At 38.2% G+C, this 17,144-nt stretch overlaps 2 protein-coding genes across 7 annotated transcripts in view; both read right to left on the bottom strand.

Annotated features, from left to right (window-relative positions):
* opa1 (OPA1 mitochondrial dynamin like GTPase) overlaps positions 1 to 2,007 on the bottom strand; it is a 38,205-nt gene extending 36,198 nt beyond the window's left edge. For all 5 annotated transcript variants that reach the window (XM_042416731.1, XM_042416732.1, XM_042416734.1 and 2 more), the window contains exons 1-2: positions 1,809 to 2,007; positions 235 to 559 (exon numbers count right to left, since the gene is read on the bottom strand). In XM_042416731.1, the coding sequence (XP_042272665.1) occupies positions 235 to 559; positions 1,809 to 1,837 (354 nt within the window). In that variant the 5' untranslated portion in view covers positions 1,838 to 2,007. The remainder of the gene's footprint in view (positions 1 to 234; positions 560 to 1,808) is intronic.
* A 2,235-nt stretch (positions 2,008 to 4,242) lies between these two features.
* The window catches only part of atp13a3 (ATPase 13A3), a 39,661-nt gene continuing 26,759 nt past the window's right edge, over positions 4,243 to 17,144 (bottom strand). For both annotated transcript variants that reach the window (XM_042416494.1, XM_042416496.1), the window contains exons 21-34: positions 16,911 to 17,035; positions 15,652 to 15,812; positions 14,619 to 14,747; positions 14,398 to 14,477; positions 14,115 to 14,157; positions 13,902 to 14,011; positions 13,588 to 13,684; positions 13,397 to 13,469; positions 13,091 to 13,268; positions 12,729 to 12,907; positions 12,541 to 12,629; positions 12,230 to 12,310; positions 11,337 to 11,429; positions 4,243 to 9,581 (exon numbers count right to left, since the gene is read on the bottom strand). In XM_042416494.1, coding sequence (XP_042272428.1) covers positions 9,384 to 9,581; positions 11,337 to 11,429; positions 12,230 to 12,310; positions 12,541 to 12,629; positions 12,729 to 12,907; positions 13,091 to 13,268; positions 13,397 to 13,469; positions 13,588 to 13,684; positions 13,902 to 14,011; positions 14,115 to 14,157; positions 14,398 to 14,477; positions 14,619 to 14,747; positions 15,652 to 15,812; positions 16,911 to 17,035 — 1,636 coding nt within the window. In that variant the 3' untranslated portion in view covers positions 4,243 to 9,383. The remainder of the gene's footprint in view (positions 9,582 to 11,336; positions 11,430 to 12,229; positions 12,311 to 12,540; positions 12,630 to 12,728; positions 12,908 to 13,090; positions 13,269 to 13,396; positions 13,470 to 13,587; positions 13,685 to 13,901; positions 14,012 to 14,114; positions 14,158 to 14,397; positions 14,478 to 14,618; positions 14,748 to 15,651; positions 15,813 to 16,910; positions 17,036 to 17,144) is intronic.

Raw genomic sequence — 17,144 nt, 5'->3', positions numbered from 1 at the left:
TTTGTTGCTTAATTGCAAGACTAAAATTGTGCCAACTAATATTAGTAGTGCCCTTGTAAATTGTTTGTTTGCAAGCTTGTGAAAATATCCAATTTCTCTGGTCATAAGATCATTGACAACTAAAGACATGCTCATGGGACAGAAAAGCTTAATAAACCATGGTTTGCAAAGAGTTTCTAGTACTCATAGCAGATACAGGTGAAGAGATGAGATAATCGCTGACTCCATACTGACCTTCTTAGCTGTGTATCCTCCTCCCACTGCACTGCCCAGCAGGATGTATCTGAGCTTTAGCAGCCTGGCAGCAAGGCGGGCCACCCAAAAGCCACGCTGCTGCTGGTAGTTACGGCCCCCTGACCCTGGGGGAGGCTTAGGAGGCCGCATGGGCAACCGCGACATGGAGGTGAAATAGCGGGCTGCTGTGCGATGAGGTGGTCGCTGTGGGTTAGTGTTTCCCGAGTAGCGGTGGTGGATGGCACGGGACAGAGGGTGCAGCTTCTGGAGCGGTACCCGAAATCTCACACCCATGTTGGTGGAGACCAGGTTCCTGCAGGCCATGCTGAGATAACAATGGAATCGGACAACAAATTACACAAACTCACCTTCCTGAAACTTATGCGCCTATACACTCCATCACCGCTAAGAAAATAATCTCGAAGGAAGCTACTAGTCAAACGTCCTACAGCTGAAAGTATTTTCATTGTGGATTCATCTGTTGATTGTTTTACTCTGTGAAATGTTATAAACAGTGAAAAATCAACAGATATTCAATTATGAAAGACAAAAAATCCTGAAATTTGAGATGCTGGAACCATGGCTCTCTGCAGAGATGGTTTGGCTTTATTGTTCGATAAATTACTCGATGAGTACTTGATCATAAAAGGTGCTGTCAGTAACTTTTGGTTGATCAACTCCTCGATTTGTCAACTAAGTATTTCAGCACTAATGCTTCCATATTTGACACACAATAATTCAAATATGAGCCACACAGTGACATGAAAACTGTGGCCCAAAGACATTTAATCACTATACCTGATAAACATGTGAAACCAGGAAAAAATAAAGATTGTATTAGCAGCACCGGTTGTTGTTGCTGTTGTACAATTATAGCAGCAGTAGCAGGAGTAAAGTATAATCAGTAGAAGTACGTTCATCCTTGATTTTCCTCATCCCCATTTTTGATTTGGGGTGGTGACTAGAAAATAGCTTTGAGATACAAGGATTAGCAACTGATATGTTTAATGTCGTACATAACTAAGTCAGCTAATGCAAGTCATACTCTGACAAGTTATCTAAATGGTCCTTTTGGTACAAGGTAACGGCACAAGACGCTGCAACATGCAGGCAATTAGAAGATTTGGTACAAACTTTAAAACAACGTTACCTTCAGTATAGACTTAACCCTGAATATAGCGTGCATAGATAATATATAGCAGGTAGCGTTAATGTCCAAAGACAATTAATCTGTAAGTCAGTTTGCTTTCCAGTAACAACCCGTGTTATCTAGCTAGGGTTAGCTATCTGACCAAAGCTACGTCAAAATCCACAAGAGCGACAAAGGCCGATTCCCTGTTTATAATTAAGATGTCAGCGACTGAATGAAGGATTATGTTGTGTGTGTATCCAGTTTGGTTTTTGGTATATGAGGCTTTTTAATTAGGACGACAGATATTCACATGAAGCAGGTAGCCCCTCTGTCCTCAGCTGTCAAAATGAACAGCTAAGCTACATCTGCGCTTAGCTTTCACCGCAGCTACAACAAGTAGCTACTGTTACTGTTCCGTTACTTTATTTAAACGGGAACTTACCAGGCAGCTTTGCTCCCGACACGCAACATGGTGTTGTTATTAACACACAAATCTCTTTAAAATACACTTTTTAGGCACAGTTCAATTCATCTTTCCAAATGGTACACATTTGCTCGCCTATTATGGCAGCTGAGTAGCTCGTTTGCTAACAAGGACACAGCTCAGAATGACAGTCCACTTCCTGTGAACCGGTACAACCTCCAAATCAGCACTGACAAAAAAAAACCCAAAATGTGAAACAGTTCCGATATATTACTGCACCGTCCCTTCACAGACAGCACCTCCAACTGTCTGGTGCTATTAACTCTCAGTTACTTAGTCTTGTTGTAATTATTCCTCATGTTCATGCTGACCATCAGAAGATCCCTTCATGATGCACTTTCATTGTAAGTGATAGGGTCCAAAATCCACAAACCTCCTTCCATACAAAAATGTATCTGAAAGATTATTTTACGTATATGAGGCTTCAGCCGTCCAAATGAGTCAAATCAAGGTCATATCTTTCAAAGTTTGTCTTTTTTAGTACTAAATCCCCTCTTTTTGTTAGTACTATAGTTCCACTGCAGCTGAACAGGAAAAACTGAGACACAAAAAGGGAAATGTTTCACTAAAAAGACTGTGACTGTGGAAGATATCCACTTTATTTGACAAAGTCAAAAGGCTGAAGCCTCATATAAGCTTCAGATAAACTTTAAAATACATTTCTAGTCAAAGGGGTCGTGACTTGATTGGGCAGGATAGAACAGAAAAAAACCCCATTTCAGACACACAAAATGTTTTTATTTTCAAGCTTCCCACTATTTTTTTGCATTATTTATTGTGAATTACTGTATTTTATCTCCTCAAGCCTCTAAAAGTCATATGTCCTCTTTCATTTAACTGGTAGACAAGGCAACGTGTGAAGAGGGGTCCCAGCTGTCACGAGCCAAAAAGGTTGGGAACCACTGACTTACACTTTAAGCACACTTGGAGGGGATCTTCTAATGTTCAGTATGAACAGGAGGAATGATTTAAGAGAGCAAAACATGTTCCAATATTCATATGGAAACCTGACTGTTTTAAGACAGACTTGAAAAATTGTGAACCTATCCTTTAAGGGCTCTAACTGCTGTAACATTGGGCCAGCAGGATAACACAAATTAAACAATACTGACAGCCTTTACAGGCAAATACACCAGACACAGAGGTTACTACAATGTGCATGTAAAATTGATTTGTAAATTTAGTTTATTTTAGACTTTTCCTATCATGTCCTCAGGAAGCATGCAACCTTACAGAATTTAGGTATAGACAGTGCACATAAAGAGATAAAAAACAAACAAACAGAACAGACACCACCCTGAGTGCTACCACTAAGTTTAAATGGGCAATACCGTTGACTGATAAAGGTGTTATTTGAATAAACAGGTGCGACTTAGACTAGTTGAGGACAAACTGCTGTTGCGATTAAACGGATGACTGTGGGTGACACATCAGTTACATGATGAAAATTTATAAAGACATGTGTTCTTACTTGTGTGAAATGAGCCATTTTCTGTCCAAAAGGGCAGTATTTGTTACGTCACACAGGAGGATCCCAAAGACGTAACACATTCAAGAGTCGTGGGTGTCAAACAAAAATCCCAGTGGATCAAATTTTCTTGTGAATGGTTTTAGACAGAAGATCTAATACTAGAGTTAATCTAAGGTTCAATTTCATTTTACCCTTTAGGGTGAGAGCAGGGACTGATGCCTGGTCCTAATTTAGGGGGGCTGAATTCTCAAAAGTCCACTTTTCTCAACTGAATACAAGAAGCACCGTCTCAATTTAAAGACACCTCTGAATGAGACATATTATACCTGAACATGGAGGACACCACCGCTGTGTACAGCCCTCAATATCTCACAATATATTATGTGCTGTGCAGTTACTTACATTTAGGAGATCCTTGTCAACTTGTAGAGTCAGTAAACATCTTGTGACCACTTTACAATTACCTTGTATTACACTCAGATACACTTTGAACCAAATACTTTGACTTACTGCTACAACTGTGTAACTTGAGGCTTCCTAACCATTCTCTGACATATAAACTGATAATTTTCTGTAGTTTCTGTAGTATCCCACGTATCCCAAATGAACATAAATAAGTTGTAGACCTGCAGCAGAATGTTTTAAGAACATTTATTGAAAAGAAAGAAATCAAGATAAATCTGAAATACAATCCTCAGGGAAAAAAGAAATGAAAATAAATAAAAAATAAATTATAAAGTACAAAAAATTCCAAAAAAAAAAAAAAAAAAAAAAGTACATCTCTGCCGATAAAAAAAATACATATACCCAAGTTTAGTCTCTTGCTGAGGTGTGGGAGCTGCAAATAAAGCACACCAAATAAACTGTTCTGAAAGCACTGACATACAGATGAATTGTAATAAAAAGTTTTAACCAACTGTATATTTTCCTTATTTTGGGTATGAACTTTTATTATTTTCTCTATTCATTACAAATACACACATTTCCCTGAGGAAACAACATCCACATGAGGCTTCATGTACTCAGTGGCTGACTCGCTCTAAATGCCATTCAATGGTTTGTTTAAAATACATGAAGTGAATAAGAGGCCAATGCTAACTGTCAACAGTCAGTATATGTTGTACCTGTATAAGAGCATAGAGGTTTCAGCATAAAATCCATTGCTTTGACATAGCTGTGTCACAATAAAAGGCAAAACTGTAGCGTAGAAGAAAAGCAATAGTAGTATTTACACTTTGCAAGTCATTAAATTGATTACTTTTCTGTATCAAGGTGCACAGTTATGACACAGCTGTGACTGAATCATTTTGCCCCTAGCAGCAATATAATCACCTCTACAATAGACGGCTGAACAGCAACGCACATTCTTTTTGCCAATTACATTTTAATTTTACATGGATGCAAAAGATATTTTAAAATTTCTAGACAAAAAAAAAAAAAGGTTCACTGGATGAGCAGACAAAAAAGTAACAAGATTGTCAGATGTTGCTCAAATTCTGAATTCGCTAAGCGAAGGAGCCGAATATACTACATCAATTTAATTCCCTTCTTTCGTCAAGATCAGATCCTTGGTTTAATACAAAATGCTGAGACTCAAGAGAAGAAAAGCTGAGAATAACGCCTACTTTGGTGACTTGAAGTCTCTCCAGTCAGGGTGTCTTTTAACTCTAAAAGTAGACATTTGCTGTAGTATGTTTACCCAAGACAGAATGAATATTGATCCAAGTGCCCTATTCATACTTCACAATAACTGATTAAAATTGTGAAATAAATGCCCAGGATTCATGCCCAAATAAAGAAAATCCAAGCTAATGCAACTTCATAACAAAAGTGAAGGTACAAACAAATCCAATAGAAAGTATAAATTAAAAGTAGAAAGACAACTGATTGTAACACAGTACCAAAATAGTAGAAAAAGACACACCAGCCCTTTGATAATCCAAAAACCATACATTTTTATAACTAAATCTTTTGACTTTTATGCACACACTAAAAATGTACATCTCATATATACAGATAGAATCCAACCTCTAATATTATTATCTCCATTTAAAGTCCACTTCTGCTCAGTCAAATCAGAGTTGACAGAACTGAACACAGGCTAAAATTAAACTGTTTTTTTTTCTTTTCTTTTTTTCAAATAACCAATACAGATGTGATCAAATGTTTTTAAGTCTTTGGAAATATAATCAATAACCATAGTATTGCATTGCATTCAAAAAAAACAAAACTACTGTTTTTGTTCTTTTCATAACATTCAATTTTAGCCTCAGTAGGTATCTAGAGAAGAAAAAAATGAAACCCTGAAAGGTAAAAAGAAAAAAAAAAAAATACCGCTGAATATTCAGAAGCATAGAAACTGATCTGGCCCATGTTCAGCCATATTGTTTAACTTCAACAAAATTAACATATTTTTGACAAATTCATGACAAAATATCATAATCTTTCTGCAAATTGGCACAAGTATGTCTATTTGAATCATGTTATGCATTTCTCATCAGTTTCATCTAGTATCCATCCTTCTCATAGTCTGACCATTAACCCATAAAATGCTGTTACAAAATATTATAACTTTGCAAATCAAATACATGTATGCATGAAAACTATTATCACATATCACATTTGAGCTTTGAAAACAGTATGGATCACAAGTTTCATATGCATCTGTAATATTACTACAAGTATCTCAATAGACAATGGCTTTTAAGAACTGAGCAACTTTGGACTCTTATGTTGCTGATATTATGGAAATCTGTTGTGATATTGTTTTTATATGAATAAAATAATTCATAATCAAATACATGATAAAGTGGCAAATGATACACAGCGCTGTTACCAGATGTTTGAGAAATAATTTGCTTAATTTTAGTAACATTACATTGATATTCTTTTCACATGGTGTCGCATAACCACTGATAAGCACTCAGAGAATATATTTGGACATATTTTTTTAAAATTAAGAATATTAAACCATAAAATGAGTGAAAGGCAGGCTGCTTTGTAGAGAATACAGTTATATTGACATTGGGAGGCAGCTACATACGTGCCGGTGTGTTTGTTTTAAAGTGATGCTTGACCCAAAATCTGTCTTTTGATTATCAAACACCATCTCTGGTGGCTTTGGTGGTCAACTTGTATTCGGTCAGTTACAATGATTTCCAATTGTACCATTTTTTTTGGCTTTTTTGGAACCTATTTTAACCGACTGAATTACACATTCTTATTTTTATTAAGGAAGAAACTACAAACGTCTACAGTCACCTTTAAAATCTAACAGATGAGAGTGAGTATTAGATGTTTAATGAACATATTTGGGGGAGTATCACTTTAAACATCAAAGGGAGAGCAGTGAACATAAAATGTAGCCCTTAACTGTATGCAGGTAGCCTGTGTGCAATACATGAACACTACTGTTAATGTTAATCAGCATCCATCTTGTGCAGGGTGTGCTGTTGTGAGGATGTTCTGAATGTGCCAAAAGCAGCAAGCTGATGAGATGCACAATGCCTTGCCTTGGTTTACCATCCCACTTTTAATGAGTCTTCCATAGGAAGAAATGTTTTACTGAGACGGTCACGGACATTGTTTAAAAAAAAAAAAAAAAAAGTTGTAGTATGGCTCTCAGGAGCCCATCAGACATGAGTTTGTAGATGTATGATCCATACGTCCTCATGCATTTGGATAACTGCACATGAGAACCAGCCAGATGCATGCAGTTTCTTGTGCAGATTTTTTGATACAGCGATGTTCATGTAAAATATTCCTTACTCTACAGTAATGCTGTGTATTTGCAGTAATATTTCTAGTTTTGCAACCATCACGTCTTCAAAACATGACCATAGGGAGCTGGCGTCATGCACGTCTTTGCATGCTTTCAGTGTCCTGTCTGATGTCATAAGATGCTGACAGGACATTGGCTCATTGATGCAAAAACAAGATTAAACTTTTCTAGCCATGCTAGTGGCTCATTAGATTGTAATGTTCATCTCACACCGGAAAACCAAATTTTCTAGTGTGAAAGTTTGCTATTCCTACTATTTACCACTAGTTGGGCAAAAAAGTTTGGCTTGAGGGGAGTGCCTGAGGAAAGGCCATGTTGTCCCCTGCTAGACTTAGGTTATAACGTGCATGCAATCTTTTAGAGGTATCCTGTTAGGAGCTGAAGTGTTGTTGACCGGTTAGTGGCGTGACATGAAAAACCAGGCAATAAAAAAAATCATGAGAATTCATCCTCTGTAGACCATGGATGTCTGTGCCAAATTTCATGGCAATACATCTAATAATTGTTGACGTGTTTCAGTCTGGAGCAACAGACCAATGGTATTTGCCATTCCCTGATCCATAATTTGATATATTTTCTACATAATAATATCTTTGACAAGATGACAGATACAATGGAGAGCCTGCCACAGGTCCCAGCCTGTGGTTGAGAGAGGAAGAGTACATCTGTTTGTGAATCAGTCTCTCTCACTGAATCTTTACTTTTTACAGGCCATCATTTCTTGAATGTTTATAAAAGTTTTGGCCAAAATATGAGAAAAATTTACCTCAGATTAGTTTCTGAGGTTAATCATTTTGTAGTTTTAATCATCAATCTGTATATTTAGTGTATTTTGTGAGAAAGTCTTGCAATAAAAAAAACTTCCCTAAACCTACCATGCCTACTTCTAATATCAACAAGTCACTGTCTACAACTACCTTAAATTAAATTAAAAGTGGCCGAAAACAACAGTATGATTTTATTAAAGGTCATATCACCTTATGGCTGGTGACTCTTCAAAACAATAAATACGTTCAATGAAAGCAAGTAAAACTATCCTGTCAGCTCTTACTAAAAATATAGATTTTTAGAATTATTGTACAGTTTCCAAACCTTACAAAATCTAGACATGCCCCATTTTTTATTTAAATAATTCTTTATACTTTTTTTCCAGACCTGTATCATCAGTGACAGTCGAAGGGATATGCGTATTTTTGTTTACTTGCAAGTGTCAATATGAACTTGGGCCTGTTGATGGCAGCCATACAACTTACAGTGTGCTTGAAAGACTATTTGAATACAGGTCTCAAATTAGCCATTTTATTCATAACTGGGGGTCTATGGTAAGTTTCTTTTTGGTTATAATTTTATGCTTTCTAATGAGTGCTTGCCAGGTGGTTATGCAAGCTCATTAAAATGACGTGTATGTACAGTATATTAACTGTATAAGACCACTACATAGTAGCAATCAGAGCCTAAACTGCCCACAACACAAGTTACGCACAGAATGAACGCCTTCATGATGTGAGGTGGTGGCTACACAGATATATGAAGATCGAGGAGACGTTTTTGCTGCTGCTTTTAAAAACTGTACGATCAGAAGATGACCACCTTCACACCCTTCCAGTGTTAACAGCAACTGTTCGAAACGATCAGTTTTAAAGTGGAACCTCTTTTTACAGTAATTTTCCTCAAACTCCAGAGTCTTTGTTTATCAAACAACCCTCTTACTCTCAGTATTTTTAACAATTTTTTAACAATAACAATTTTTTAACGATTATTTTCAAGCACAACGCCTACACTTCCCATGACATTCCTGACAGCACATGTATGTCAGAGGTTAGCTCTGAAATGGAGCGGAGTCTCCTTTATACCCCTTCCTGACAGACAAAGTGAAGTGGATATTAAACCCTTGGTTGACACACTAATCTGACCTGGCTTCTCAACGCTCCCTCCATGTGTGTTGGATGCTGTTCGGCTTAGATGGACAGGCGTTGTTGTAAGGGATGGGAATTTACTTTAATTTAAGAGACCTGAGAGCGCGTGAGTGGACGAGCCAGAGAGAGCAAGAGTACAGAGATAACGGAAACTTAACTTTATTTGGTAATTATGTGTAAGTCTATGGGTTTTGCAGTTATATCTCTGGAACTGCAGTATTAGACGCAAGTTTTTAAACAGTAACAAGCAAATATCCTGTGACTGTTTCATATGAATAGGTTGAATGTGCGTTCACTAAACATGCGTCATATGCATGTCTCCCGTATAAAAGGGGTATTAGATACAGGGAGAGGTGTTGGGGATGCTAGGAGTTGATCATGATTTGATAGGTGGAGCCGTTTTCTGGGCTGGGCTTGGCTTCAGTAGTGGTGGTTGGTTTTGGTGGCCAGTCGGGGTCCACACTGAGTTCCTGGGCCAGATGCATGTAGCGAGCCTTGGGTGTCATCTTGCGAGGGCAGCACACCCAGGACAGACACTTGTACGCCCGCAGGTCAATGCCCCCCTGAAAATACCACAGCCCCAGAAATAAACAAATGAAATAAATACCAGAATAAAGGAGGAAAGGGAGGGAGGAAAGGTTCAATGAGCAGGTGTCAGACAGTTTCTCTAAAAACATTTCTACTGACAAGAGCAAATCACATCAGACAATGGCATGCTAATAAACTATATCATGCAAAAATGTAAAACGATAGAGGAGCCGTTTGTCTAATACGTAGGCACACTTTCTTTACACTGTTCAACTGTTACAATTATGCATGCATGCAAGTCATTCAAAACAAAATTCAGCATGACAACAGTTTGAAGGAGTTGGCAGTGGACAGCTTTAAGACTGAGCCTACTCCTTAAAAACAAGCTCATGGAGTCAAAGATCAAACAAAGGATTCCACAGCAGATCAGCACGGATTAAAAAAAATATGCAAGTCAAATTTGTCATTAACATTATGTTGGGAAAAGACATTTAAGGCTAGCCTGCTTCAAATTCAAACATACTGTACTTGATGGAAACCACTGACAGTGTCGGCTGAGATAATTAGCTAGGACCTACAGTAATAGGGAGGCTAAGAGACAAGTGCAGCAAGGAGAGCTTATTAGGGCCAGTGGGCTGGAACTTGAGACGCAGTAGACGAAGGGAGAAGAGGTGACAAGCAATCATACTGCTAGAAAAAAGCAATGTAAGATATCGAAGCCTTGAATTGGTTTGAGTAATTAAAATTTTAAAAAGGAAGAATAATAAGAACTGGCCACTTTTGTATATTTCTGCATAAAAACTGTATGTTTTTAACATTCTCCAACATTAATAAGTGTAGTGTATGATATACATGTGCATGGCAGCATATCACATCATAAAAAAAAAAATCAAATCGTCATCTACAGTATATTGAAACAACATTTTTTGCTAAATTGAATGAACAGCAAATTCATTATATTGCACTTAAATGTCACCACCTTCACAGATAAAAAGGTTGAAGTTGTTTTAAATTATGCCTGGTTTCTAATGGTTTCTTCTGCTTCTTATATTTTTGGCAGCTGGTGTATTTAGCTCCACCATCGAATCTCAGACTAGTTCACATCTCGTCCTACACCTCGTTCTAACTGCCAGGTTTTCAACCCATCAACAGGTTTAGCCATTTTGAAAAGTTATCAATCATTTGGATGTCTGGCAAGTTTAAGTATAATTAGTTGTGAAATGTCTTATTTAAATCTTAAAGACAAATTTGACAGGCTAAGTGTGCTCTTTTCAGCAAAACCTACCTCACAAATACAAAAGTTAACACACTGACAGCTGAGAACTGAGGTTGTTTCTTAATGACGGTTGCTGAAGGATGTGAGAGCATTACTCATTCATTTGATCCAACCATGAAGCCACTTATTTGATCTCTTACCTTCTGTAAATGTGTTTAACAGTGACAATCAGTAGCTCTCAAATTGGAAATAGCTTTCAACTTCAGCAAGAATGTCTTCACTAAAATACTATTTATTTAAGAGCAGTTAACAGAACTTATCTTGAGAACGAAGCCAGAGAATAAAGTAAAACTGTAACTGTTATCAAGCCTGAACTGAGTGCTCATGAGCAGGACATGAGAGGGAGAAGACAGATAATATGAGACTTAAGTCTAGCACATGCATGTCTTGGTTAGAGGTTACAATAGAAAGGTGCGGTGTGTAACATCAGAGAAAGAAGTGGGGACAGAGAGAGGGAACACCACACAAGAGGAAAATGAAAAGGCTAAAGAAGAAGGTGTCAGATTTTCCCAACCTGTGGTGTCGGGGCGGCAGGAGTGTCGCCAAAGCTGCCCTGTTTGTCTCGGCTGAACACAAGCTTCCATAAGACGATGTCAATGATGAAGGTCTATGGAATAGCGCAGTGGGCAGGGGAAAGAATTACAGAGAGGCTAATTTGATTTCACATAGCTTCTGCTATTTTTTTTTTGCACAGAGGTCTTCAATTATTTTTTGCAGAGCCACATTGCATCAAAGCTTTAAAAAAAAAAAAAAAAAAAAAAAAATCATGTGTGGAAACGTTTTTCTTCCATTAAGTTGTGTGTTAATCATCACATGAGAGCTTACAATTTTGACAACAAAATTAGTGAGAAGATAGTGCTCGGTTACCATTGTCTTAAAATACTAAAAACTCAGCTAAATGTTTTGATTTTGTGCAAAATTGATTTTGGTTGATTTTTAATTCACTGAAAAGGTGACAGGAATTTGCACTGGCAGTTTAGAAAATGGCGCCATCTAGGGTGTCTGCTAAGCAGTGCATGTATGCGAGGGCAGCCGGCTGATAGGAAGGGCAGAGTGTGGGAGGCCAGCATAAACTATCTATCATGCAGTTGTGCAGAAATAAGTTATATTATTTAAAGAACATCCATCTATCCAGAAAGTAGACAAAAAGCCTAACATGTAAATAGTTTTACTAAAAAAAAAACAAAACAAAGCTATCACATATCTAAGTTTTAACTCCTACGGATACTGTAGAGCGTCTCTTCAAGCACAAAAATATTTTCATTTTATAACATAATTTCTTCTCAACACAACATTGATCCTGCTGTCCAGCTAAATGACACAAAGATGAGCACACTGCATGAGAAAACAAAAACTTGACATGAGAAAAAGATCTATTGTTACCATGTGTTTACATGTGTGTCTTACCTCTACCAAAACAGACACAGCTGCATTGACTAAGATGATCAAGGAGAGTTTTATCCTCCATTCAAATGGAACACAAACAATCTGTACAGAGAGAGAGACACACATATCAACACTAAACATCAATGAGGCGACACAAAAAACTCACCAAGTTATAAATGGCAACAGTCTTGTTTAATGCACACTTTAATGAAATCATGGATTGGGCTGTGCATTAAAAAAAAGAAGCATACAGAGCTCAGCAGTGATAAAAAAAAAAGCTACACTTTACACCAGAGCTGAGTAAATGTATATGTTTCTCGTGTTCCTCTTACCTCTAGAAACTCGTCAATGCTTTCGATAGGGTGGAACATGATGAACAGCAGGAAAAAGTACAAACTCAATGCACACAGCACAAAAGGCCCTGTGGAAAGCACAAAAAAACCAAATAAATTTATAATAAATAAAAGTGACTTTGTACTCATAATAGGACAGATTTATTAATGTTAGGCAAGTTCCTTACAATTCTTGTAGCTAGGCTGCCTGAAAGGTTTGCCCTTTGAGAAGACGATGGCAACAATGAGATACTGGAAGCAGGACACATAGAAGAGGCTGGTGTTCTCGTAGTTTTGGATGTTGTGGTCGTCCACTTCTGTGTCGTTGAGGTCAGACATGTTAATGTGTGATGACAGGTTGCAGACACTGGGAGAGAGGAGAGTTCAATTCAAGATGAGTCGAAGAACATTTTCAGTCTGTGGTCAAAATACTGGAAACCAATTTGCCTGACGTACAAGATTGGTTTAAATGTCATTTCACATTAAAAAAGCATGGTAACGATGATGCTTTTATAGCAGGTGTTCCTCCGTAATGATAGTAAGTACTCACTCGGAATGCGGGTTCCAGACCGTGTACCAGGGCTGCTGTCGGACCCAAAGGAATGTAATGGTCTGGAAGCCCAAGCAGATGAGGATCTGGGTCAGCACAGAGAACAGCAGAGGCCCTGAGATCAGACCTGACGGGGGACGACGTGACACCAACTCTTTCCACGCTGGGTTCAGACTCACTGAGGAGGAGAAGGAGGAGGAGGAGGAGGAAGAGAGAGGGGATTCAGGGATGTTCAGCTGAATAAAAGCATGATACATACCAATAAAATACCTATCACGTTATCTTTGTTACTTTTCTTATACTTACTGGTAAAGACAATGAGGAGGATGATGGCAATGTCAATGAAGAGGAACTGAAAGTCTCCAAGGTTACTAAGAATCTAAGAAGAAAACAAAGAGTACAGATCAGAGACTATCGAGTAAAGTCTATGAGCCTATTTACTGTATTTCTCATTACTTCTACAGGTACCAATTAACTGTGGAAGCAGCATTACGTACAGAGTAGAGGAGAGTGACGCTGATGTACTGGATGATGCTGTAAAGGGCCATGAACTTGAACACACAGAAGGAGGTGATGAGAGCAGCACGGCCCTCCCTGTAAAAGAAAGCCAACACTGTGTCATCTCTCAGTGCAACATAAAAACCCCACAAGTAACATTCACGCCACACAGCTATTAAAACTTAACATTCAAGAAATCTAAAAAGCTTGGATTAGATTTGATGAAATAACATGTTGGAACTTTAAATCAATTTTCCCATTTATATAATTTTTTTATCATTTATATATTGTTTAGTATGCAAAGAAAGAAAACCTGATGAGGCTGGGGACACAGGAGATGTTAGGCGTCCTGGAGGTGAAGGGAGAGGCTACAGAGGCCTCGAGCTCTGACAAAGAGATGCCACCATGAGCCCTCTTTAAAGCCTGGGTAAAGGAAGAGAGGAAGATAGCATATGTACTAACTGGCATCAATTTACATTCATTTCAATGTGTCTGCAACATTTATCTATATGGTTGCACTACATACCCCGCAGTCGTTCGCTCCATCTCCGCACATACCCACAAAGTAACTGTGAGCAAAAGATAAAAATCAGTGACTTTGCGCTCAATCTTCCCACATTTTACATTTAAAATTTCACATAGTTTCAAACCTCAAGTTTTTAGCCACTTATATGTTATCATTTTTTTGCTAAATTCAACTTTTGACTTTAGGCTGATACCTCTGCAGGTGATACAACTACAATAAACTTTGGAAAGCTTGTCAAAATAACTTCTCAAAGCCACATCATATGCCAGACAGAGATACTCACTCTACACCCTGAAGCGCCTCGATGAGCTGGGTTTTCTGATCTGGGGCCATTCTGGCGAACACTGTCCCATGCAGCACCAGCTACAAGGCAGAACACATGATGACAACGGACATCAGGTATTACTGCGACAGCTGTCCTCAAAGAACAGTTGGTGCAACTTGAAGATTTCTACTCCAGTTACTGAAAAAGAGATGTCAATCCTCGTTTAAGAGACCTCATACCTTTTGAAGCATGTCGGGGAAATGCTCTGCAATGACCGCAAATGATTTTCCGTTCATGGCAAAGTGGTACAGCTCTTGCGTTTTGGGCTCATCTACGTGACACACATCCTCCAGGCTGATGTTTACTTCCTGTTAAAGTAATGAAATGAAATTATGGATTAGAATCAAGACAATTTAAGATACCAATATAAAGTAGCCTCAATAACTACTATAGAGTTGCATCAACCTCTTAGACAGTGTCAACAACTATTAAAGAGGTTTCGCAAAGGTCATATTTTATTATTCAACTGCTGTATTGAATTGCATTATATCATACAAGGGCTTCAATTTTTTATGGTCACACAGTACTAATACAATAAAATATGAGCACATGCATTTCTCGTGAGACTCAAATTATCCAACCTTGGCAGTGGGAGTCCTTTGCACCACCCACTGAGTAACTAAAGCAGTTTAAATTAATAGTATCCAAGGGTTAAAATCCTGCATGTGCTCACCTCGTCACTAAACTGCTGGTATAATAAGTGCAGAAGGACTGACTGACATCCCTTAGTAAAATCAATTTCCCAAGTGTGTTTGGACTTTGGTATGGATGTCACTGATGTGACAGCACAGCTTTGAAGACGACAAGTGCAACATTTTTTCTTTTGCAGAAAAGAAACCCTTCTGTCAGAGTAAAGCATCAAGCCATCTACCAATATTGGCACATTTGTTTGGCCCTTTCTTTGACCAACAATAAAAGGAAACGGCAGGAAAATTATGTTCCTTCCCATTGAATATGTGGTATGGGACACCTTGGCTTTGACAGCGACCTTCTTAAAGCTACTTCACATGCTGTGATGCAATTACAGTTTAAGCGGCCCCCCCCAACAACCTGGATTCAGTTTCAGAGGCTTTCCACCCTGCCAGGAATAACATTTTGTGGTATGCATTGTTGCACACAATGGGGGAAATTGTTTTTTTTTCATCCCATTACTGAGTGCATGAGTGTGTGTTTGTGCGAGTATTCATTCTAGCATTTGCCCTGTCGCCTCACCTCCAGGCGAGGTGTCTTGCTCGGTTTGTCGGCGTATCTCCAGGTGATTTTGGCGGCCTGTCCGTCATGGGGAGGGAGGGCATCTGCAATTATAACTGTGTCCTTTGGAGGGATCATCCCACAGTCCCTAGCCACCGAGATGGCCGTCAGCATGTTGTCACCTGTAAAATGAATGAGTAAGCATTTCTTATTTGCTTTATTTACAAAGATTTTTCCAAAATCATATCTCAATTCAAACCATTTACCAGTTAAAAGCTCTATTCTGAGACTACCCAAAACTAATTAAAGATAGACTAAGATGATGATAGTGTCTAGTTGGAACACAAATTAATTTTTCATATTCTTTATGTGTTTTTTGTCACTCTAATCCTCCCTCTTGTTCTCTACCTCTCTCACAAAAACACTCAAGTTACGACCTTGAAATTTTGTGCAAAATGTCATTGTTCTCCAAAAGCTGTTTTCTCTGTGCACAATGAAACACCAAGCCAGCAATTTAACATTTAAACAATGTTTAAATGTTAAATCTGGAGACAGTTTCAGAAAAGCTCAGTTTTGGAGAGAGAAGAACACTGTTTTAGTCTGGACTGAGGGCTGAAACCGAGAGAGAGAGAGAGACCCGTTCAAGACCAGTACAAATTTAACCAGCTTAGAGTGGATGTTCTCTTGCTTTCCCCTGCTCAATATCAAATAGAGGGCTAATGGAGTTTGGAAAAAAAAATCATCAGGTTACAGAGAGAAAAGCTTGCCCTGAAATAGCAACTAATGTGTGTCGATCATGAATCATTTTCAGCTTGAGTGTGAGATGTTTTCTGACATTCTTTCCTTTTTACAGCCTGTGTGATAATCCTCAGAAGACAGAAAACCAGATGAAAGCAACACAGAAAGTGAAGAAAGTAAAGGGAAAAAACAAAAGATCCTCTGGTGGATACTGGAGTTAGTTTGTGGCAGTTACACTGAGCAGCCTAGAAAATGTTATTAGTTGAGATTACAGATACAGCTGAGTAAATACCAGAGGAATTAAATCTTTTGAGTGCCAAAACACAGAAGATTATGAAACCAATTTTGCTGTCTGCATAAAAGCAATAAAAGAACCAACTGCAGACAGAAACATGACAGGAGGAGATTATGTACATCTGTGCTGTATGTTTTTATTTGCATATCCATATCTGTATGTTTGTGCAAGCTCATTTTCTCATTAGTTACAATAATGAAGCATATACTCTATGTGTATATGTGCACACGTGTGAGCATGTTCTCACCAGTAACCATGACAGTGCGGATGTTGGCTCGGTAGAGATCTTGCAGTACTCCTGGGGTTTCTGCTTTCAGCTTGTTCTGCATGATGATCAGACCCAGGAACTCCATGTTTTTCTCTATGTGATCCCTAATTCAGAGGAAGATGCGTACACATTAGTACTTATGTGCGGAGTCCAAAAATGTTTTAAGTAGTATTTAGGACCAACATACTATTGCTCTAAATTATATTATTTATT

This window comes from Thunnus maccoyii, chromosome 7, assembly GCF_910596095.1.
Source record: "Thunnus maccoyii chromosome 7, fThuMac1.1, whole genome shotgun sequence".
Lineage (NCBI taxonomy): Eukaryota > Metazoa > Chordata > Actinopteri > Scombriformes > Scombridae > Thunnus > Thunnus maccoyii.
Note: the sequence above shows the minus strand (reverse complement) of the source record. Positions and strands in the feature narration are given on the sequence as shown.